The 25815-nt window shown below is 37.7% G+C and overlaps 1 protein-coding gene across 11 annotated transcripts in view; it reads right to left on the minus strand.

Moving 5' to 3' along the window:
- ATP8B (ATPase phospholipid transporting 8B) overlaps window positions 1-25815 on the minus strand; it is a 31484-nt gene that overhangs the window by 2264 nt on the left and 3405 nt on the right. Inside the window, exons 1-17 of one of the 11 annotated variants that reach the window (XM_068298272.1) lie at window positions 6671-6990; window positions 6537-6595; window positions 6256-6468; window positions 5656-6192; window positions 5360-5581; window positions 5034-5282; window positions 4094-4792; window positions 3304-3768; window positions 2960-3236; window positions 2744-2893; window positions 2462-2660; window positions 1432-1581; window positions 1212-1363; window positions 918-1141; window positions 525-854; window positions 190-438; window positions 6-122 (exon numbers count right to left, since the gene is read on the minus strand). In XM_068298272.1, the coding sequence (XP_068154373.1) occupies window positions 6-122; window positions 190-438; window positions 525-854; window positions 918-1141; window positions 1212-1363; window positions 1432-1581; window positions 2462-2660; window positions 2744-2893; window positions 2960-3236; window positions 3304-3768; window positions 4094-4792; window positions 5034-5282; window positions 5360-5581; window positions 5656-6192; window positions 6256-6468; window positions 6537-6595; window positions 6671-6959 (4581 nt within the window). In that variant the 5' untranslated portion in view covers window positions 6960-6990. Of the gene's footprint in view, window positions 1-5; window positions 123-189; window positions 439-524; window positions 855-917; window positions 1142-1211; window positions 1364-1431; window positions 1582-2461; window positions 2661-2740; window positions 2894-2959; window positions 3237-3303; window positions 3769-4093; window positions 4793-5033; window positions 5283-5359; window positions 5582-5655; window positions 6193-6255; window positions 6469-6536; window positions 6596-6670; window positions 6991-15758; window positions 16085-25815 lie in introns of those variants that run through there. The other 10 variants (XM_068298281.1, XM_068298282.1, XM_068298275.1 and 7 more) reach the window with 10 other exon arrangements.

A 25815-nucleotide genomic window follows, 5' to 3' on the forward strand; every position in this document is an offset into this window, starting at 1 on the left:
CTTACCTGATGGGCAAAGGCATAGCCAGAGCGTACTGAGCGACGCCCACGACGAGATGAAGGAGTACGCCGTACATCGCTGGAGGCACGCGAATGAATCTTCTTAAGCGACTTCTGACGTATCTGTTGACGAAGGAAAGTGAAAGAATAAAGAGGCACAGATCCATGCATGGCAAAGCTGAAAACTGACCTTGTCCGACAGACTGGGATGCACATCCAGCAAATAGAACTTGTAGGCCAACACGGGAGCCATCAATACAACAACTGTGATGAGCATGGTCACCCAGAAGGTAAGATCTTTGATGGCCTGCGTCAATGAGCCCACATAGGGCCCGCCAATCACATAGTTGTAGAAGTAATCGAGCACAAAATACCAAATGAGACTGCCCCAAATGGTCACATGGTTCACCACCGTCCAGTATGAGGTGTACAAAGAAACCTACAAACGGAAAGAATGAACATTCCATTGTTGGTCTCATTTCATTGTTGGTCTCATTTCATTGTTGGTCTAATCTGTCAACTTACTTGAGCTGTGTTGTCCACAATCAGAATGGTGGCAACAACTGCTCCGAGTGTCATGTGATCGCTCAATATGTAGCCATTCTGTGAGACACCATCCTTATAGACGCCATATGGAATGAGGAATAGAATGAGCGATGTGAAGGCTCCATGCAGTACACTGTAGATAAATTCACGAATATTGAACAATTCGCTCTTCAAGCCGGGCGTATAGAGGCGTGGGAATTCCAAACTGTTCTTATCCGACACATCCTGCTCAAAGACCCCAAGAGCCAAAACAGGCAGTGAGGTATAGAAGAGATTATACACCGATATGAACATGGGATCGAAAACGGTCTAGATTATTGAGAGAGAATAACTAAATAGAGATCACCTTTCAAACTATTAAACCTAACTCACCTGGGCACTAAAGCCGCAAAAGAGCGAATACCAGCAATGACACAATGTAAATGCAAAATTCTTGTAGAAAAAGTAGCGCAAAAATTTACACATGCGATAATACGACCAACGACCATGAACCAACAGCAAACGTTCCAAATAGCGAAACTGTGCTATGGCATAATCGCTAGATAGGACTGCCTGCAGGCCCTCTTGTCCCGAAATGCCCACTCCAATGTGTGCAGCTACAATAAACAAAACAAAAAGATGAAATCAGAATCATATTTCATTTGGGAATCTCTTCTAAGGTCATACCCTTGATCATGGAGACATCGTTAGCTCCATCTCCAATGGCCAGGGTTACGGCATTTTTGGCACGCTTAATTAATTCGACGACCAGCGCCTTTTGCAGGGGCGTTACCCGGCAACAGATCACCGCCTTGCACTGCGAGGCAATGTCCAGGAATCTATATAAAGCAGCCAATTCTTTATTAATTTCCGTTTGATAGAACTTTTCATTTAGTTCAAGACTTACTTGCTTTCCAGCTCTGGGGATAGACAATGAACCAATGAATGTCCATTGACAACCAGAGCAAAGCCAGTGCTTTCATCCACCACTATAGAGGAGGGAGTGCGTCCATCCTCGCTTTTCTCTGGATCGCCAAAAACATCATTGCACTCGGCACTGCACATCATTGAGAAGAGAGAAAGCGGTAAAATAATTAGTTAGTTGGGATTTATAAAAGACTTTTTATCGACATAAAGATGAGACACATGGTAAGAAAAATTTAGAGCATAGGTGAAAGTGAAAGTGACACAATAGTAGAGATTGATTTGAATGGACAAAATTTACAGATGATCTAGATTCACTAGAAGGCATTCAGATGATCCACATAGTACATAAATCACATGCAAACAACGAGGCAAAACAAAAACTTAACGACAACGAAACGAAACTGAATCGAATGGAATTGATTTGAATTGAATGATTTGATTGAGAGTTGAGTTTAAATTTAAGTTTATACAATGAACTATGGATAATAATTAAATTAAATTAAATTAAATGAAAATTTCAACTATTTCAAATGTTTACTTGACGGGCGGAGCAAGTACCAATAGAGGGTTTTATATCCATTCTATAAGAAAACAATAATGTCAATTGTTCGTACAAGAGAAGGGGAGGGAGGCTCATGGATTCTAGGATCGATTATCAAAAGGTCAAATGAGACAGAGAGAGAGAGAGCGAGCGAGATAGTGATAGAAATAAAGAAAGGTGACACCTTATTCGGTTTTAGTTTTACGCTCAGGTTAAGGTTAGGTAGAAAATGTTTGAAAATTATCAATTGATTAGCTAGATAAAACAGGTTTTGTAGTAGTAGTAGTAGTAGTAGTGGTAGCCAGGTGACAGGTATAGGTCTTTAGATTCACTCATCTAAATGGATGGGGGAGGGGATATTTAGTTTACTTTTATCTAGAAATAGAATTGTGCCTAGCCAAAGAACATTTTTTTGGTTGGTTGTTTTTGATATCGTTTTTTGTTTTGTTTTTGGATTTTTGCCCTCTACCTGTCCGGTCCGCCCTTATTATCCTTAATTTTGTCATCCCACCTAAAGGTAACCACCGATATAGCTGGCGGTGGTATCTGCGGTGGAGGTGTGGGCGTGCTACTTGTCTCCTGCATGAAAGCCGACGTTTGGGTCATGGTCACACTCAATGGATCCATTTGGCTGCCGCTATTCAAATGATTGAGAGCCTCATTGGTACCTGGAGGGCGGTAAAGGAGAGATTAAGCCATTGGAGTTGCTTGGAGAGATGGCTGAAGAAAGTTTTGATAATTTGCTCACCACCTGGTCGAAAGCGATTAAAGATCTTGATAGATTCCTTAAACTGACGCAACTGCTTCTCCACTTCCTCGACAGAACTGCCATCCACAATGAAGACATCGGCCAGCTCATCGGTAAGCAGTTGGCATGAGTAACCAATATTAATGGCCGTTTCTGTAAATGAAATGGATATCATCATTGACAGATTTATCGCTCTTTAGGCAAAAAAACGAGACTCACCCTGCTTATCGCCGGTTAGAACCCAAATCTTAATGCCAGCATTTTGCAAATTTGCTATAGACTTGGGGACTCCGTCTTGCAATTTATCCTCAATGGCCGTAACTCCAACCAATTGCATTTCACTCTCGATCTCCTCGTAAATGGCATTGAGTCTCTGTTCCCGGGAATCCATGGCCAAGGAGGCCTCCTGCTGCCTCATCCGCCAGTCATTGTAGTATTGTTCGGTGAGCCGACGTTCGGCTAGAACCAAAGTGCGTAAACCTTCGCCAGCGAATTTCTACAAAAGGATTCGATTATCATTACTAACAAACTGAAACTTCATTTGGTAGTTGAGTCATTCATACATTCAAATGATCCTGGGTACGAGCCTTAAGATCCTCCTGTCCGCCATGTAAACGATCATAGATCACATTGTCCGCCCCCTTGCAATAGAGGACTACGGCATTACCGCGCCGCAATATGACGGACATGCGTTTGCGCACATTATTGAAATCGAGGATGTGAAGGAGCTCGTACTCTTCGAGACGTCCCATCACCTCGATGGTAATACTGTTGGGGGTGCGTGTACGAAAGACGAAACCAAAGTTCCGAGCAGCCGACACAAGAGCCGCCTCATCCGGACTCTGGGCCTGATATTCCAGTCGACCATCCACTGTCTCGGCCATCACAGTGTGACAGAGAGCCAACAGGCGAAAGAATATGTGAGTGTGCTCCTCATCGGAACGGACCGCATCCAATAGCGTACGATCGTACCAGCGAAAGTCGCTCTCATGATGTGGATTGCCGGAGAAATCAATCGATGGCACAGCCTGTGAACGACGTGGAAGGCGAGATCATTAGAGTTTTATATGCAACTTCAAAAGAGAAATAGTTTTACAAGATGAGTAAATATATCGTTAGCGTTAAATTTTTCTGAAGCGCACAAAGAGAGAGAGCAGGAGAGAGATAGATAATAAAGCGAGAGAGCGAGTATAATCATGTGTGAGAAGCATAAACGATATTGTACGACATACACACACACACACACACACACGTCTATGCGATTAAGAATCTACAATGGCGATCTAACAATATGTGGAGAAACAATCAGTATGGAACATGGAACAGTGGTTTTAGGGACAAACACATGCATACGTGCACTCGCTGATGTATATTGGTGGATGTGGAATTGGTCCAATTGGCGGCAATAGTGCTTAGATAACCATTATTTCCATTCTCCTCCATCCCCAACCCTTTATCCTTCTTCTCCTTCGTCGTCTCGTTTGGCTTTTCATAGTCATCGTCGAGAAAGAGAGCAGATGCCGATGTGGATTTCTTGAATTTGAACTTAATCTTTTTGAGGTTAGTTGCAGGAACAAAAGGTAGAGGAGGGGAAGGAAGCTGAGATTGGCATTGGTGTTGGTGTTGGTGCAAGTGTTCTTGATCTTCTGTCTGGTAGTGATTGCACGGATCGTGCTGGAACATTACTTTTTCACTGCTGCTGGACGTGGACATGGTAGACAGCTGACGACCCACACGGACATTAGGCTGTCCGGCAGCCAATGCTGTGGCATGTCTCGGTTCCCGTTGCTGCTGTTGGTCCTCTTCATTGCTCATACTCCGACAAGGTGCTGAATAGCGAACATGTTTGCGTCGAGGATTCTCACGCAATGTTATTGAAGATTTGAGCTGATCCGCAGCCACCTGCGTTTTACCATGAGCCGTTACCAGTAAGGCACTTTTCCTAGTGCCATGCATTTCGGCCTCCACTTGTTGGTCATGGTGGTGCACTAGGATCGTCGGTGGTGACCCCGACGTTGGTGACGCGTTGCTATTGTGGAAAATTGTTTGCTGCTATAACGAGTAGTGTGAGTTGGACACAACAACACAAAACAAAAAAGGATCATCTCATTCAGAGTCAGTTCATTTTAGTGTGAGAGAGAGAAAGATAGAGAATTATAAAAAACAAAATATACATAACAAAAAACACCGACAACATACACATAAGAGACACGGGTTTTTCGCTAACTTTAAAATCTAAAATCCCAAAACCCAAAAGTCGTCCAGTCAGACGCGAATAGGATTTCGAACTTACCTCATTAATCTCAATTAGTTCGCCTGTGCGCAGGTCAATGACATCACCGTAAGTGCGTCCATTAATACTGCATTTGTTGAACGTCATTATGTTCTGGGTTAGTGTGCCCGTTTTGTCCGAGAAGATGTACTGTATCTGGCCCAGCTCCTCGTTAAGGGTTGTGGTGCGAGCTTTGGCATATGTATTGGTGCGTGCATAATACATTTCCTCATCCCAATTAATGAGGAACGACTGTACAAAGCGTATTACCTGCCATGAAAGATGATATATGTACAAATATAGTAATGGTGACCCCGACGTCAAAAAAAACACCAATAATAGGTTACCTCTACTGAAACGTAGAGAGAGATTGGCACAACAGTATTTAAGACTATGGCGTAGGAGAAGAAGACCAGCAGACCAATAACAGTTGCGCCCGAGGCAACCATATCCTTGGGTATGATATGATCCCATGGTAGATACAATTGAAAATGCTGGCCAATAAGGCCCTCCCATATGGCGCAGGCGACGGCAAAGAAGGCGCATATTGAAATTAGGAATAGGACAATCTACAAGGTAAGAGAAACCGTATTCAATAGGAACCACAACTAGATTGAATGAATATATTTTCATAGATACTCACACCAATTATAATAAAATTAAGCAAACGATCCACACCGGTGCTCTTGAATTGTGTTTTGCCAGAGTTCTGCATAAGTTTGGTGTCCACACCGGCAAAGACGACAACACCATAGCACCATTGGGTATTTCTCAGGACACAACCACGCAATAGGATCTTATCATTGTCGAGAGCGAATCGCTGGTTCTTCCAGATGAGTGTACCCTCGAATTTGTTAAGCAAATTATTGGGTCTCTCGCAAATGATCTCGCCGTTGAAGCTCCACAACGCATCATGTTGCTCCCCCAGCTCAATGGTCTCGGTGAGACACTGTTTGGCCTTCAGATTCGTTTCGCCATCCAGCTCGGCGGTCTCAATGAAGCACAAGCCATTTGGCTCCGATGTGGTTATTAGCAGAATATCAGCGGCCACAAATTGATTATTGTCCAGACGTATGACATCGCCCACCTGGACATCTGACCACTTGGCCTCGATTAATTTGCCATTGCGCAATGTCTTGGACTTGCGATTGTTCACCTGGGAGTCCGAGAGATGACGTTGCTGCAATCAAAAAAAACAAAAGAGTCTTTAGCTTCAAGTTTGATCGGCTTCAGCTCAGCTTACAATATCATCGTAGGCATCTTTGACAGCGGTCAACGTGAGGACACCAATCAGGGGTATGGCTGTGGTTACTGGAGTTAACGAAGAGATTGCCGGTATCAATTGGAGGACCAATAGACACAGAAAATAAAAGTTGGCCAACCGCTGGAACTGCTCCAGCAGATTGAAGGGCAGAAATGTGAGCAGCGTATACTTTGAGGTCTTGATGTAATTGTTCTGTAAAAAGGAATACACAGCTGCTCAATACAATTTAACTCACACCCGTGGGACTCAAGGATACTTACATGATACTTGAATTGAGTATTGAACTCTTTGTCGTTTGCGCGAATTCGGCGTTCGTTCTCTGCAAAGAAAAGAGAAATGAAATAGAAGTAGAGTAAGATGCAATATCTAAGAAAAAAGATTTGGTGAGAGCTACCCGAGAAGTAGTAGGAACTACGACGTCGTCGCATCTGGGAAAGACGTCGTATACTACGTGTTGTTGTGGAGGTCGCTGCCGAAAGATCATGACTTTGACTCCGACTCCGATTGCGATTGCAATTGTTAGTGCTTTGATGATTTTGGCAACGGGCAGGGGGAACATCTTGAACATCGCTGCCCTTCCAACTGGACAGTCGCTGGAGCAGTGATACCTTTTTGGCTCCAGACATCTGGCGTTGCTGTTTATATTCCTGTTCCCCATTATGGCTAGCATTTGGTCCCGGCATGGCCAGACTATAGAAGCTATCGCCATGCGTGCTAGCGGTCAATGTGGTCAATGGTGTGGCAATTGTCTGTGTGGAATTGCCAATATTCATAACTTCAGGTTGAGCCAATTGCGCCTGCTTGCCTCCATCCGCATCCGCCTCAGCCCCTTCGTCAGTGTCCTCGTCCCCGCCATTCACATCGTTGCGCAGTCGTCGTCGTCGATGTCCCTTTTGTCGCGAACGGCGAACAAACTGAAACCAGCGTCCTGGTGCTGCTACTGCAGCTGCTGATCCTGTTGCAGTTCCTATGGCCGCTGTCCTTTTATTGGCAGTTTCTCCATCCTCGTCCTCAGCTTCAGCGTCACTTGTCTCATAATCTTGGTGTTGCTCTCCTTGTCGTCCACCCAAAACTGCCAGTTCCAGGGTATCTGGACGCTGGCGTAAACGCGGCATAACACCGCCAACGCCGCCGCCGCCGACTCGTTTACGGGTACGGACACGGACACCGTTCCAACGTTTTTATATGTATTAATAAGTATTACTAAGTGATTCCCATTTGGGATCATTGCCACCCAAATCGCACTTGCATAATAGTTCAGCTAGAGAAGATTCCAAAACAAGAAGAAGGAACGAAATGTGTTTAGATATTTGCGTACAGTTCCATAAACCAAACGATTCCCATCAACTGAACATTAGCAGACGGACATATGGCCATAATAAATAAATAAACACAATTTCCACTTTGATATCTACAGCCCGTCATCCCTCTCACCCGACAGTGGACACACGCAATCCCCCACATTTTTCAGTTCATTAACAAAAAACCAAAAAAAAACGTTTACATCTATCTCTTTTCGATCTCTGATTACACTTTTTTATAATTTATAATTGGAATCCAATTTGTTGCACCATTAATTTAAATGGGGAAAGTAAATCTGACACCCATCGCTTCCTCCTCCTCCCGCATAGGAAGAGTAAGACCCGAACCCTTAGAATTTATGCATGAAGATGGAATAATTCATTTAAATTTCCTTTCCTCTTTAAAAAGGGCAACTTGGAATATACATATAAATGCTACATAGTGAAATTTTGATATTCTCATATTTAATTTAATTTCGTTTCATTTAATTTAATTAAATTTTGCTTCCAGCTCAATAAAACAACAACACCAACATCAACAGCCCACGGGGAAGTCAGGAAACCAAATATTTGGAATTTTGCAAATTTTTTTTTATTCGCATAAAGGCCACACAGACACACACACACACACACACATACCCACAGAGAGGGAGAGAGAGAGAGGCAGAGAAGGCTTCAGGCAATTGCTGGGAATCTCATCTACCGAGCCAAAAAGAGGTGAGGGAGTCAGGCCGAACCGAGCAGAGCAACCGAGCAACAGGTGCTTCAGGGCCAGATGAAACAAAACAAAAACAATACACAACAAAAAAAAGAAGATGAAAAAAAAAACCAACCAGCTAGGAAGCTGCAAAATATATGTATGAAGCTCTCTGGCTCTCCTCTGTCTCTTGGGTGCTTGTGGGTGTAACTGTGGGCGTAGGTGTGGGTGCGGGTGTGGGTGGCTGCGGCAACTGGTACAAAGTCAATGTCAAAACTGTTGTCAAGGCCACAGCCTTTGGTATCTGCAAATGACTGACTTTGCTGGTTAGACTTATGTACCACATTTTGCCCGGGCAAAGACTAACTAACTCTCTGCACGATGTTCAGTCTAGGAAATAAATAAATAAAGAAAATGCAAATCGGAAAATGGAAAATGCAATTCATGCATCGGAATTGCATGGAAACTTTTTTATTTAGAGCTAGGCCTCCCCGATCCCTCCTTCCTGCAATAGAGAATCACAATGCCATGAAGTATTCGACAAGAGTCCTTGAAATGTAGAATCTATCAAAATATTGACATTTTGTCTATACAGAATAAGTGTGGGTATATTCTTAGCTCCTTGAAAGTATGCAATAGAAATGTCTAACTTGCCATGTGAAGTGAAAAAGTGAATCTTGGCCTGTAAGAATGGTGGAAATTCGCCCCCTTAAGTATGCAAAGCGCTGCCAAACAATATTCCCGTCATTATAGACTTTAGAATGCAAATTTGAACCCATTTCGTAATAATTATAGAATATCAATATAATTTTATAAATGAGAGTACTTAGCAGACCAACAACACCTTTCACAGTCTTTCTAATTACAGGGTAATTAAATGGTATTTTCTTATAAGTAAGTAGACGTTGACGCACTTCAGAATAGTTTACTGCATGTATTCTAATGAAAAACAACTAATTAGTTAGTGGGTGGCCTACCTAAGGTACATAATTGTATATTCTATATACAAAATATACCTACAGATATATAGATTTATATGTAACAGATCTCAATGGTTATACAAATGTGGCTAAATTGGAATGGATTACAGATAATACAGATACAGATTCTCTCTGGTCTATAAGGAAAAACAATTGAATTATAAGCCAAATAGGACATTGCAGTATTTCAAGTAGTTTGAAAATCGTTTATGGTTGGTTTTTTTTTTTTTTTGTGTCCTGATATTCCCCCGTTTTATGGAAGGACAACAACAATTCCCCTCCCTTTTATGGCTGAGGGCACTTGTTCGTGGCATTGCTAGCTGTGCTTGAAACCGGCGCCAACCCCTCTCTCATTTGTGGTGATTATCCTGCTGGGCCATGAGTCACGCATGTGAGAATATGTGCTTGGCTGACTAGCTGACGGGCTGACTGACTGCTCCTTGGTCTCAATTCATTTCCATTTCATTTTAGTTGTTTCTAGTTGTTGTTGTTGTTGTTGTTGTTGTCCTCTTCATACACTTTGTACAAACAATTGCTTGTATGCGTCACCGTTTTTTGTTTTTTGTGTTAAATACGGTAAGAGGAAAAAGTGCAACGAAAAGGCCAACAAACGAATCGATGAAGGCTCAATAATTATTATGCTGAGCTAACAGAAACAAATCGAATACACTGACACACTAAAAAGGGGTGTAACAGTTGATGGGGAGCGGGTGGGAGGGGAGGCAGTGTGGGCCAGGTGCCAAGTGCATCATCATCATGCATGATGCTCATTCCCTCAGCCTCTCCCCGAAAATTCTCCTGCACATTTTGTTGTTCTTGCTATTTGCGTACATTTTTAGCACCATTTCTCTTATTTGTTTGACTTTCTTCACTTTTTGTTTTTTTTTTTGTGTTTTTGGTAAATTATATCATAAATGTGGCCCAACAAAAAGGGCCAGGCCAGGGCAGAGCAAGGCAGAGAGCCAAGCGATGTAACCAAACAAAAATTTAAAAAATTTGCTTGTTGTTTTTTTTTACCGCTCGCGATATAAACAAATGAGGAATTGGTTTTTTGTATATTTTTTGCGTGTGTGTGTGTGTTTTTATTGCTTTTTTTTTCTTCTTTTTTCTTGTGGGCCAAAAAGCCAAAACCAAGCGGACAACTGCGGGCTAACGAACTGCGACCAAACTGAGCGACGCCAAGAAACGCCGCCATCAACTCAACTGAGCTGAGCGAGCCGAGCCGAGCACCACAACGGGCCGCAACGACACGAAGAAACCCGACGACGACGCCAACGACGCCAATGATGGCAGTTCACCAAGGCAACGGCATGGCCAGCCTAGCAACGATGCCTCTTTGGACTACAAAAAAGAAAACAGAACCAAACAAAAAAAAACAGACACACACACATTCTCTCTCTCACACACACACACACGTAACACATATTAAGCGTAAATCGCGAGAAGCAAAAGGACAAGCACAAGCAGGATGAGGACACCAGGACAAGCTACCAGTTTGAAAGAACCGAAAAAAAGGAAAGCCAGTTGAATGGTTATTTTATTTCATTTGATGTACTTTTTTTCCTTTTCGTTCAACACTTCCCAATTCCCCTAAGTCGACTGCAGATGTTGTAGGGAATATTGTGTCAGGTCAGTTGGGCATATTGGTTCATGCATGTTTGAGGGAACGCGTAATGTTATGAATGTACTTTTTTAAACGTTTCATCTCTCTTCACATCACTCATGTCCTGATCCCCCAAAAAGGATGTATTTAATTTATTTTCAGAATCTAATCTTATTAGTCGATCTACATAAATCAACAAGGATTAGAATCTAATGTATATTTTTAATAAAATTGGATTAATGTTGCATTCCATTATTAAGAAGAAACCAATTAGTGGTAATACTTTACTTTGTGGTATTTGTTTTTATGACAATAATATAGAAATATTCTTTGGTCTCTTTAACCAAATCTAACCTACATATATTCACTTTGAGGTTTCAAGCCAGATATCTATGATCCAAACAAATCTTCTTCCTCTTGGTTATCATCGACATTAATATACATAGTCTTTTGGCTTTGAAGGCAATAAAGTCATATTGTATTATTTTGCTTTGGATTGTTAACGATTCTTAACAAAAATAAGAACCAGAGGGCCGGGGCTAACTTCGACCGCGCCAAAGTTTGTATACCCTTGCAAGTTGTTTGTTACTCTTTCCTTACCTTTTATTTTAAAAGCCTAATGTTTGCGAAAGAAAGGCCTACAAACTTGCCATAGCAAATAACGAAGTTATTTACAAAAGTCACTGTTTTCGACCGATCCTTTTTATGGGAGCTATTTGATATAGTCACCCGATCTTGATAGATTTTGGCACCGTCGTTTATGAGTGTTATAAGCTTAGTAATATTAAATTTCACGACAATAGTTCTGAAAAAAACAAAGTTATTGAGAAAAGTCACTGTTCGTGACTTTGCGTTTGTATGGGAGCTATATGAAATAGTGGTCCGATCCGGCAGAATCCGAGATATACAAACTGTCCAGTATATACAGGCCTACAATTTTAACTCTGTAGCTCTTACGGTCTCGGAGGAGTTTGCGTTGATCCAGTCGAACGGACAGACGGATGGATATATATTCTCCTGATCGAGAATTATATACTTTATAAGGTCGGAAATGCTTCCTTCTATGCGTTGCACACCTCTGACCAAAATTAACATAGCCTTTTTTAAAGGGTATAAAAATCATGTGACTTTTCTGAATTTCAATCACATCAGATAAGATCAGATCGAACAGGTAATAGAAAAAAGTTTAAAAGGATTGCTTCTCTTAGTTAAGATTTTGTAATTAACCAATATTATGAAATTTTATTTAAAAATTCTATTTTGTAATAATGTTTCGATCAATTTTAAATTTAACCCTAAACTTTAACTCTAACTGATCCCCCGATTCGTCAGTTTCTTTGCAAGAGAAACTCAGAAAATCAGTTAACTAATAGAATAATAGATCTCTTAATAGATAAAGCTACAAAAACTTGATTTTTATGTTTTTGAATTTAGAATGAAATGAATTGCCTTATTACACAATCGATATTTAGTCACACAGGCTTTTTTGGAATATCCATGTACTACATACATATATGTATGTATGTAAGTATGTTCTTTATTTGAATAAAGTTTGTTTTGTTTTTTAATTGATTTTTTACCATTTTGAATAGATTTAATTGATATCGTAATATTCGGTTTTTAGGGCATTGCCAAACGAAGCTCGAAAGCAATTTGTTTAGTTAATGAGCTCTAAACTACAAAACATGAACTAAGCAATAAAGCTAAGACAATTCCAAGTCAAGTTGCGGGTCAAGAGTAGTTTGGGAGAATCGTAGAGGTGATGGCAAAGGTCTCTATGGTCTAAACTTTGATATTTTCGTCAAACAATTTTAAGTTTGTCAAGCGTAAAACTGAGCAGACAGAGCCAAAGGTCCTCTCAGTTTCTCTGTTATTCTCTCTAGCTAACACTGAAGAGAGAATAAACAGAGAAAAAGAGAGAGAGAAATGAGATAGAGGGAGCACACGTGAATAGAATAAAAGCGCAAAAACAATTAGAAGAGACCGACCGACCCCACCAAAATAAGAGAAAACCCAAAGGCCATGGCTAACTTTGACCATGCCGAAATTCGTATACCCTTGCAAGCAGAAAAACTTTTCATCTTAAAAGTCAAATTTCCTACAAACTCATATTGGAACAAGTTGGGGCATCTGGCAATCATATAGTTAAACTAATCACCTGCTTTCCTGATCATATGTAAATATGGATACTTTTGATGAGTTCTACAAGGGGAACTTCAGGTATGCGAAAAACCGATTTGGATGAATTTTGGATAACATATCCATAAAATCCGTAGAATACCCCGTCATTTGAAGCTGTGTGAAATATTTCGGCGCAATATTCTATATTTTCCTAATAAACCGCGTCTAAAGCTATAGTTCCCCTTGTTAGTCGAATATGCTTCCTTTTGTACGTTGCACACTTTTGACCAACATGGATATACCCTGATTTTGCTAGGGTATACAAAACACGAAAACCAATGTCAAAGGCAAATGAGTATGAGCTTTGCTCTCATTCTCTCACCGAGGAAAACCATTTGGTTGTTGTTGTTGTCATTAATTTTGTTTGCGTTGCTAAGGTTAAGGTGTGATTCGATTCCCGTGCTCAATTTTGAGGGGAGGCGTGGGCTGGGTAATCAATGCGAATGCCTGCGATTAAGTGACGCTAGTTCAGTCAGAAAGTTTCTTCAATCAATCATTACACTCAATAAACAAGGGTAGCAACCCTTCCCTTCCCTGCCCTGCCCTAACAACACACAAATTGAATGCATAATGAAAATTAAACTGATTCGCAAAGTTTAATTAATTTGCGATTTCATTTCAAAGACAAAATGCAAATTCTGGAATGCCTTTGGTCTTATCAAAGTACCAACAGGTAGCAAAGTGAATGAAAGTAAACATATTATTGTGACATCTGCTCATTTAATTAACGAAAATGCCCAAAGAACAGAACACTCGTATGAAAAAAAAACAAACATTACCGACATCAGATACCCTTTTAACACTTACGAGACTAATAAGCTTAAGCTAAGTACCAATTTTTATGGCTCCACCTAGCGTCGTATTGGGTTTTTGCAATACAGAATCCTCACAGAAGATATTACAAACTTTGTTAGTATCTGTCTGTCTGTCTAGTTTATAAATTAGTCTCTCAGCTTTTAAGATATTGAAACATAACTTTGTATTCAAGAACCATAAATTCGTATGAGTGTAAGAGAGACAGACTGCTAGTAACCGGAAAGAAGTAAGCTTTGTGTTTAGAGAGTGAGAAGGATTAACTTAAAACCGATGCGTATAAACCTTATACTAAAATAGAGAAAAGGAATAGGTTTAAGTTTATACCAGTAACTGGTATACCCCATATGGTTATAGGGTATGAGCATGAAAATCATGACCCCATATGTACATATATAAAATACACAAAGCGGAAATAATTCCATTAACTTGGGCACACTTTGTTGCCATTTTACTAACTGACTGTCTGACATTTACACACTCACTCACATTTCATTCATTCATTTGTCCATTTACTCACTCGCTCATTCATATTACAGCGAAAACACGTAATAAATCGAAGAGTTTGTTTTTTTGTTTTTGTTTTCGTTTAAGTTGATTTGGTAGCGCTTTATTTTGTTTTTTAGTGCGCCAAAGCCCAAGGTGGCAGATGGTTAACAATAGCCCTGGATTCGTGTCACGGTCGGAGCCCAACTATCCAACTATCCAACTACCAACTGTCAGCGAATTGGGCCAATGTCAATTCGAATTGTTCACAACTGTTCACCTTTCTCCTCTCCCCATCTCACACCTAACTCACTTTCTCCCCTGCCAAGTTGTGAAATGGCTCGACGCAATTGGATATTTAATCAAATCAGCTAAATGAAACTGATTAATTAAAAATTAACCTTTAATGAGTTAAATCATTCAAATTATTTGATTTATTTAGTAAACACCTCCTCTTATCCTCTTAAGGATGTCTGAACCTTGTCTGTTTTTGAATCTTTAACATTTTGATTTTCAGATCTTCTTTTTCAAAAGAAGCAAAAGTCTTAATTTGAGGGGAATCCCAAAAAAAATTTAATCAAATTGAATGTTTTTGTCAAAATTCCTAATTTCATCTTTTAAATTACTTTTCAAATGAATGATGATGAATGATTCTAATATATAATGAAATATAGTTGTCCTTTTTTTTTGGAACAGACGAATCGAAGTTTTCTAGAAGACATTTCCACCGTAGAAATGATTTCAAAGATCGCTCCCAAAACCAATTTTTGGTGATGGAAATTGTTCGATTTCATTAGATCTTAAAATTCCCACTTTTAAATGGCGGTTTTCATTTATACCCACAATATGGTCCTTAATATTTCCATTAAGTTTGATCAAAATATGTATATAACTAGTGATGACAAATAAAAAACAACAATCGATTGTAAGAAAAATGATAACAATCGATTAGTCAAACGAATTTTTAAAAATTATATTCCATTTTTAATATTTAAAAAGGCAAATCTAATTTAAAAACTAAGAACAATGAGAAAACACACTAGGGCTTTTAAGTGAAAACAGAACGCTCTGCTTCAGGAAAAGTCCTTGTTAAGAAAAAATATCGTCAAGTTCCTAAGTAGTCCTAAATTTGAGACGTTTCAATGGACCGTCTAAATTCAACTTCGTCTTTCATTTCTTTTCGATATTTTAAGTTCTTTATAGCTGAAACTAAGACAAAATCAAGTAAAACTTGCACTTGTCGATCGAACACTCTAATTAATCGAAAGGTGTCGTATAAGAATCACCTTTGTGATCATGCTTTCTTTTGGATCCAGACTTTAACTTCAGGAATTCATATGATCGTTACACTTTTGTTTACACCACAGAAAAAAAAAACAAAAATATCGATATAAAATACGATATTTATTTCTGAAACTTACCTTTGGTTAATTGTGGTTGAGTTTTTGTGCCCATTTTTTGTTGTGATTCTTAGTTAATTTCAGCAAAACTTCTCCTCGAGTGCTTAAGGCTGATGTTGTTGCTGCTGTTGCTGCTGTTGCTGTTGTTGTTGTTGCTGCGGATGATGCGGACGAGGAGCAAGTCCTCTGCTACTGGGACGATTACTCCTGCTCGGTTGCCTGATGCCTAATGTGACAGTGACTGTTGTGGTGACCGTAGGTGCTGTTGTCCTTCTAGTCCTTCTGCTTTTGGTCACTGAGCAGACGTGGTAAACCTCCATGTGTTGGCTTTGTGTGTAGCCGTTCAACTGCAAAAGGTGAGAGAGAGAGATTCACTAAGCATTCAAAATATGAATCATTATTGAAACGAAAAACCACAGAAAACAAAAAAAAAAAAGAAAAAAAATAAAAATATTGAACAAAACTTTATATAGTTCCCTTCAATGTTTTTTTTTTCTGATTTTTGTTTTAATAAATTATAATGTAAGAGCTAAGTTAGGAAGGAGGATGGCTAACAGAAAGTCGCCTCCACATGGGAATCGTTATAGATTCTCACAGCTGGATGGAAATTTTTTCCACAATTTTCCTTCCCCTGTGTTTTCGCCCCACATTATTTTTTTTTTTTTTTGTTCGTCTTTTTCTTTTGTTTTAAATTAAAACTTGACTGGGATTGGTCGCAGCTATTAAAAATTTTATGCGTCCACACGTTAATTGTCACACGGTTGAGGGACCCAGCGATGACTATGGCTGGACTGAAGATGGGGCGGGTGCAGTTGTGACTGTGAAGGGTTACGGACGGATGTCGGAGGTCCGTGTTGGAGGCGAAGCTTACCATGTGACGCCTGATTTTGCACTTGCAGAATTCCCATCGGGCACAAAACCAATCAACGAAGAAATTTGTTTTTGTGATTTGATAGATTAACTAACTATTAGTATAGCCAGAACGAAAATGATGCTTAAGGGGTTCTGTAATTATGGATTGGGTACAGTGGAATCTACCTATAAAGAATACAACAATATAAACGAAACTTCAAGTTTAAGGCTTAGATTGCTTTTGTTTAGACCTTTTTTTGAACCGATTTCTAACATTTTCCGTCCATCTGTTATGTGAGAGTTAAGTTAAGTTTTGATTGCAAGTCAAATAAATGACCCACAAAAACTAGCCTAATGAGCTTGGCCTATGAATTGGCCGTATTGTCGACGTTTTATCTCGCTCTTACCTAATTTTGGGTTTCTGTTTTTGGTGTTTTCCGTTTTCATGCCCTTTTAAGCATATGAAATGGTGAAATGGATGCATTAGATTTGCCTTGAATGATGTAACATCAAGCAGAATGGAAAATTTATTTAGCACTTTCTTTTACCTAATGACCATGGTCGAGGACTGGCCCAATTATTAAGGTCTTAATTCAAGTAGGTCAATTCGAGATTTAACAATTCGTATTTGATGGATTATACTTAGTTTCTTGTACTAGAGATTACATTAAATACACATTAGGCAAGTCCAAGAGAATTTCGGAAACGAAACGAAAGTAAAAGGGAAAAGTATTTTTCAAAAGTTTCATCACTCAGGCGTGATTTTTAGTTTGACTGAGAGTATTTCTTTAGTCGGTGTTATGAAAACATGTGCCTATATATTATTTTGTAGATCCGGTTGTGGGTCACTGGCGGCGGTTAACCAAAGGTATTTCCTCTAAATGCTCGCGTAATATTTCATAATTTATTTGCGAAGCGGCAACAACAACGCCCGAAGAGAGGAGGAGAGAGAGAGAAAGAGAGACAGAGTAAAAAACAAGCAACTGATGGAGAATTAATAATGGCAATAACAAATACTAACATAACTAATAGGTAACAACAATGAAATGAATTAACTTAATGTGACTCACTGTATGAGTTGGTATAAGCGAGACAGTGAAAAACGAGAGCAAGCGAGATAGAGAGAGAGTAATAGACCCAGAGTCAGGCTTACGTACATACATATATGTAAAATAAATCAGATATATGCCAAGTGCAAATGAACTCAAATGCAAATTAAGAGAAAGAACCTTAAGACCGGCAAAAGAGGGAGAGACAGAGAGAGATGGACATAAGTATTTACAAATCGGTAATTGTTAGTTGACCGTTTAGTACAAATGGAAAAACGAATTCAATCAGTTTAGATTTAGATTTGATTTTCATACCCTCCTATGACTAAAATTAGTTCAAAACTTTGCTATCATATCTCTCTAACATTATAGTTAAAAGGATGTTCAATGTTCAATTCATTTAGTTTTTAATATTTTCCTTTCTAGTGCTTATATCATATTCATATTAGTAAGCAACTTTTCTCCTCCCTTTTAAAACAAAAGAAAAGAAACATACATATTTGACTTTCCACTTGAAGAAGATCTCCAAATACGTAATTGTGATAATGTCTTGGCCGTCTTTCTACCTTAAATGTTCTTAATACTTTCCATATTAACAGCTAATCGAAAACACTTAACTTTACTGGCAAGCAGATGAGTAATAATAAGTTATTCAAATAATCGGAATACCCAGAGGGGCAAGTATTCTGACGTATCTTCTAATGACTGGCTAAAGATCAAAACGAATTTCTGAAAATATTTAAAGGCCATACCTAAATTGGTCAAAGTCGAAAGCTCTTTATGATCCAGCTCTACAGATTCTTAGTCCGTAGTCCTAGCTATATAGACTCTCCATAGTCTGGTGCCAAGTTCTAGGGAACCCTTCCTCTAAATTGGCCACCTTTTCACCTCCAAAGAGGCACCTAGTCCCTTATTAAGTGAAGTAAACTAACCATTTCCATCTTTGCTTTCTCTAAGATTTATTCATCCCAAATTCCAGATCTATATAAATGTTTTGATGTAAGCTAGACAAGACTGTTAGGTAACCAGATCAAGTATTAAACTGGTCTAATTAGGTATAACATATCATTAAATATCATCAAGAGAAGCGGTCAATAGCCATAGCAAATTCCCTTAAACCAGTTTTAAGATTGATTTTGTAACAGAATCAATTAAATACACCTACATACGAATACATGAATGTTTGTGTGTGTGTACCTTAATACATTTCCTCATTTTTCCGCTAATTTCCATTTTCACTGATCGCTTTTTGGGTATTGTATTACCAACATTTTATGCGATTCTAATCAAGAAGCCATTTGGCATCTATTATTTCTCATACCCATTTCCTACAGGAACCGCCTACGACGGCCAAAAATAAAACTAAAACTAAAAAAAAAATCTTAACCCACCCGTGAGTCAAACCATAAGAGAGACGAGAGAAACATAAAAATAAATACTCGGTTAACCGAATAGTTGGCCCAGTTATTTGTACCGCCAACCCAAGGGGGTCAGCACAAACTCATTAACTCATTGGCCTTGGCCATAAATATAATAAGTTTGTGTAAGTAAATATACTTACAATATGTAATTACAGCTTAACAGTATAAAGATAGATGGCATTATATGGGCTATACCCCTCGTCCATCTGGAGGAGCCACAAAGTAGAGATAATGCAATCATTAGCTGCTTAATAGCCATTATGAATGCACAACTGCGGGAATCCTATCGAAAAGAATCGATCTCTTTTTATTCACTCCAAAGAGGCAGGCACAAGGACAGAGAGGGGAAACACAAGCGAACCTTCTGTTTGTTTATTAGACACTCAAATAGTATGAATGCAATCAATGCAATTGAAGGCATTGGGAAGCAACAATTTCAATTGATTTGTCGCAATTAGCTCGCCATGAGAATGAGGTAAGCAACAGCGCCCGACCGACCGGAGAAAGTTCACAGGGGCATGAGAGGGGTGGATCGAGCGGTAGGGGGAACACCACGTTTAGCGCCACTTACATAAAATTCGCATAAATTATTTAACTTCCATTTTAAGTACCCTTCAAGAGCAACCGCAAAAAAATAGTTAATAAAAATATCAAAAGAAACAAAGTAAACTTTTTATACACTGTACCCCTTTTTGGCCATCATATTCTTCAAATGTTCCAAACTCATTTGAATTTGAATAACCGTGATTTCCATAAACTTTGGATATGTCGGAAAATATCCCGTCATTTAACACCGTATTTAATGAGGATTGTAATAATATTTCAGCGCATCTTACTATATTTTCCCAATAAATCACATTTAAAACTATAAATTAATCGAAATGGTAAGATGAAAATTCACATTTAACCATACAAAATATTAAAATAATCGATTCATAAAACGATTTCTTTAAAGATTATCCAATTTTCAATATTTGAAAAGTAATAAGTAAAGCAAATGTCATTTGAAATTGAAAAACACATTTGGAAACACTGAAATTAAAGAGCTTAATGTTAGAACCTTATATTAAAATTTAACTTTCATTTGCTTCTAACAGTTAAACTATATTATTTTAGTTCTATTTACAATTTATTTTTAATCCTTTCAATCCTTTTGTCATAAACGATGAGACGAAACATTAAATCGAAAGCTATTTTTCAGTTCAATTAAGGAAATTTATCGATTATTGCGTATCGTATGATACGGTCATCACTAAACCAACAGGCATCACATTTACATTTATTATTCGAGTTGGATTTAGCAATTTCAGCTTAAAAGCAGAGACATTAATTAATCAAGGATGTAATGTTCTAAAATGAAAACTGTCAAAATGGCAGAGCAAAGTATTTAAGGCCTTTCGTTTTTTGCTTTTAATAAACTTTTACAACACTATTCAATTAAAAACACTGCTTTTATTCAAGAACAAATAAAACTTAATGGAATGCCGCCTTAAATGATTTATTGCTGACTAAAATTGAATTAAAAATAAGTTTAGTTTGGAATAATTACAAAACATTTGCTAAATTCTATTTAACCCTCTGCAAAGAGTATAGAAAACTAGAAAATTCTTTAGCCATTTTTTTTACTGTTGTCTTTACTACTGTTTTGGTTTCTGTTTTCTTTTTGTTTACTTTCCTCTTCAATTTATAATTATTTATATGCAAAATGTGCATTGAAGGTCAGTGTTTCCCACACATATAGGTTTGTATCTCCTAGGAGGACCGCAAATTGTTGCCCCGTCCTGTCATCATGAACATTTTCGAATCGCCATTGAGTGCAAACGGTTGGTAATTGAAATTGTCTTCACTTGGCTGTCACAAAATACAGAGACCCAACCTCGAGTCATGTTTGATTAAATACAAAAGGAAATTGGGAAATCACACATTGTGTTGATGTCAGGCAAGGTAATGGTTATATATTGCATTATGTATGTACATACATACATATGTACATACGTTCATATACATATCTATAGAATTTCTTACAATTAAATGGTTATTAATAATAAACCAAATGGATTTTCCATTTAAACTGCTGTCTCATCCAAAGTCTCTGGGCCTGAGAAAGGACTCAATGTGGGTAATTACCATGGATTCGTATCGAGTGTTCGTATCTGTCTGCCTGTCCATGTGTGTATGCGTGTGTGGCATTAAAAATTAATAAAATATTGAAACAACTAAAGCACAGCGACACGTGGGTGAAAAAATAATGAACTGAGCGATAGCACCACCATAAGACCCGAACAAAGATTGGACTCGGGCCAGGTGTCATCGGTGCAATCGTTTTAAAACCTTCGACTTCATTTCTCACTGAACCTAGCAAACAACTTGTTGACTTGGGGCTTTTGTGTGGCACGCCAGGACCCAAGAGTCGCTTCTAGGCCAAATACAAAAAAAGAAAAGGAAATTAATATAAATTACTCAAAATAAGAATCCCACTAAATAGTAACACAATTGAGTTATAGCCAGCTGTGCGTTATGCGTGTGTCTCTACTTAGTTGCGTGACAACGCCTTGCACCCTCGCTCCACCCCTACTACTACTTCATTGCCCCTTCCCCTTCCCTAGCCCATCGCATTCCTATTTTGCTGGCAAGTTAACCCAATTTCTGTGCGATCCACCACAGCAGCAGATAAGAAAATCGAAAAACAAAAGGATGTTTCCATGGCGAATGACAATGAAAAGCAAACAATAAAATATATAGTAATGAGAATAAGTTTTACAATGGAACATATCTTTCCAATCAACATGAAAATTATTTAAAAAAAAAAAACATTCCTTATATCGCAAAAATCTTAAAAAATATCAAGTTTGCATTTCGTTTCAAGGGCAAGCATAAGTAATATACATATCAATCATACGACCTGTTAGACACTTTCTGATTTAAGAGTGTCTGGGGAATTGGGTTAAAACCAATTTCAATTCCAATTCATAAGTGTTTTTGTTTCAGTTTGCTTTCTGCCACTTAGTCGTGAATAATTTTAAGATTAGAAAATGATTGATTGGCCATATTTAGTTTTACAACAATCTCAACTAGGTTTAGCTAAGAAAACCATTGCAATTTTGAAGTTCTTGATTCGAATCGATAAAAATTGGTGGTTATTGAAATGAAACAAGAGTTAATGCTTTTTGTGATATTGTTTATCAATAAAGTTGTGAATGGGCTCAAAAATAACCAATTTCATTATAAGATTCATTCATTTGGTGAATGGCCAAAGTGCAGTACCGTATCAGCCATATAGCAGGCACTATCAAAGCGTCTTTAAAAGATGTATAATCATTAGGAAAATAATTTAACTTGCATTCATTTATCAAAATATAATAAATTCACAAAAATTTAATTTAAAAAATTCAGCAAATTCTTCAAATTTCCTAAATTTAACCATATTTGAACAGATTTTTGGAAGTGACATGCCATACATCATGACATTTTTGTTAAATCGACATAAAACTAATTTTTTTTTAACATCCCAGTTATTAATGTCTTTATAAATATGATAAATTGTGGTTAAATTGAGGTAAAAGTTTTCGAAATCGTTTACAAATTGACCAAAATACAAACTGAGGAAATTCAATAGAATCGCCAAAAATTATTTGTAAAAATCTGAAATATTCTAAAATAAACATCAAAAACTAAAAAATTACCAATACATATACATGAAATGTATATATGTCGGATTTTTATAAAACATGTACCATTTGACGGGAAATTCAATTAATTTTCATACTTTGATTTAAAAAAAAGTCCTTTAGTTTAAATTGAAATCGTAAAACGGCGTCAAACCAGGAGACCACAAGAATTACAAACAAAAACCCAAATTTTCGATTGGCCCCAAAACAAATACTGGGAATAAAATTATAATTATTGGGTTATCTTAGATTATTTATTGTTAGATCAACAACTTTTTCATACACATGTCTAACTATACATAATATTAAAGATTTTGTAATGTCCAATATTTGGAGGGGGCGGCTTTTTGTTCAAACGCACCTGTAACAAAAACATCAAAAGATGACAATAGTTACGTCTTATCATCTAAATACAATAACCAACAAATAACTGAACAAAATTTCTTCATTTAATTTCTTTGGAGCCGAGAAAATCAAATTCAAAGTTTAAAAAAAAGGGGCTTACCCGCTGACCATCACTGTACGTACATACAAACGTACATATACATATGTACATATATGTAAATGTATTTAAGTCACAGATTTTTATTTTTTTAAATATGTAGAATTGAAAAGCATTCATTTTAAATATCGAATTGTTTTATGATCTTTATGCATTCTCTATCCATTTGAAAAAAAAAAAAAAAACATTATCTTTGCGAATTGTTTTTGATTGATTTTCATTTCACATTTGGAAAATAATTTGTAATTTGTATTATTTATGGTTTTATTAACATATAATATTTCAATATTTTTAAAATTACCAATTTTCGACACGATTTTGTGATATTTGTAGATTACCAATATTATTTTAATGTTTGATAATTGAGAAATAATATAAAATATATTTTCATCAAATATTAATGCCAATAACAAGAAGAATACATGATTTCATTTGTTATTTTATTATCAAATCTGTCTCAATTTTAACTATGTTTTATTTTTCTCGCTTTTCCACAATCAATTTTTACTGGCTATGGAATGATCGATGTTTCCGGATCATAATAAAGTCTCAATACCTAAAATATATCTAAATTTTATACAAAGACCCACTTAAAAATCAGCTTCAAGCATTTTAAACCAATTTGTAATTAAAGAATTTACATTTAAATTTTCTTTCTTCTTTTAATTTTAAGGATTATTGCAACATTGACTGATTTTTTTTGTTGAATTTGAATATTTTATATATGTAAATATTTAAAAACATTGCCTTTTTTCCTAAGTGTTTCTAAGAGTGATGTATTGCAAAAATAAATGCAATGCAAAAGATACAAAGTAAACTAAACAAAATAACGATCCTAAGATATAGTCATGTGTTTAAATTTAAGTGTCGCATAACCAAAACGAAAACTATTTTAAAAAGTTTATTAGAAGCAATTCAATGTTGATATGTATATCGTGGGTAGTTCGTAGATACATATATGTACATATATATGTAAATATATATATAGGCATATGTATGTAGTTTGAATGTAAATGTAATTGCATATCATCTGTCTCGCTAGGGAAGTGTGCTTACTAATTAACGATTGCCATCTGGTAGATTTATCAAATATTATAGGTAAACCATAGCCACAAGCACACACACACACACATTGTTATGGTTCTTTAGTTAATGAATCATAGGTAAGGGGATCCTGTTCTGCATATATACATAGTCAGATAGATAGTTCAATTTTCATACATTAGCAACATCTTTAGTGAGTTTAGTTTTAGTTTGCTATCAATGTCGTTTTGTAAATTTCCACACTCTGACTGAACTATTGGCCAAGTTCATAATCTAGTTAGAGCTTCGACGTCAGCCCCTTCATCACTTGCCACCTAATTGCCACCACCATATGGATTCATGTTTTACACATACTCCGACCTTGTCGAACTTTAGTTGACGGTCATATTAATGGGACTCTCATATATCTTAGCCAAACACTTTTCCTGCCCCAGCTAGCCAGAAAGCTATCTCTCTCCCTATCGGATAGGCAGAGAGGGGAGTAAGAGTGAGAGAGAAGTCTCTGTGGGTCCGCTGTTGTTGTTGTTGTTTTTTGTCAATGCAATTGGAGTTACTCGCTAAGTAAATCAATTCCCTGGTCAAAATGTATTGCCACATTATTTTCTCATATATTGACGAACACACACACACAACAGTTGTGGGTGATGGTGGTGGTTGAATGTGAAAACAAACAGCATTCTTTATGATGGCATTTTTACCGTTACAAGCGGAGCAAACCGCAGGACGCCATTTTGTAAAAATATTTGCTGTTCTGCCACTGAAATTGCATTTTTACATTTTCGCTACAATGAAACGGAAAGTTTCAGAGTTTTGAAGTTGTCTCCCCCACTTTAGCTCGAGAAAAGGATAAAGAGAGGGAGAGAGAAAGAGAGACCCGACCAGTGTCCAATACTATGTCTATAGTGTCCAGTACACGCTACATTCGCCACGACATCACGACATTTGCGCGCGCGGTGAACATTTCGTCAGTTGTTCGATATAATTTTGTGTGTTTGTGTGTGTGTGTGTGTGTGTGTGTGTGTGTGTGTGTGTGTGTGTGTGGAGGGAGACAAGAACGGTCGACGAGAAAGAGAAGGAAAGTCATGGGGAGTTATGTCCTATTGCCTTCGCCTTTGACACTGACCGTCGGCGTGCCTTTCACATCGATGATGATGATGTGTGTGCCGCGCACTTAGCCCTCGAGTCGATTGTCCATGGTCCCGTCGCGGCGCTTTACATACTTTCACTATTGCCGCTACTATAATGCCCATTTTCATTCAGGCCTGGCCTGGCCTGCCCCGGAATAGGTTAGTACAATTAAACGTTGCCTCGGCCCTGGCCGTGGCATGACTGGCACAACTTGCCTCATCGTCCTCACTTTTTCATTCTTGTTTTCTGTGTTTTTGTTTTTGTCTTCTTTTATTTTTATTGGTCTCTATTTGATTTTGTAAAATGTGTAGATCATGCGATTCCAGTCCCCTTGTGAGATTGATTTCCATCAATCAGGACACTAGTTAATCAAAACAACTGTCTTATGGCAATCTGATATTGTAATATATCTAT

Source organism: Drosophila tropicalis, unplaced genomic scaffold (genome assembly GCF_018151085.1).
Source record: "Drosophila tropicalis isolate 14030-0801.00 unplaced genomic scaffold, ASM1815108v1 contig_867, whole genome shotgun sequence".
Lineage (NCBI taxonomy): Eukaryota > Metazoa > Arthropoda > Insecta > Diptera > Drosophilidae > Drosophila > Drosophila tropicalis.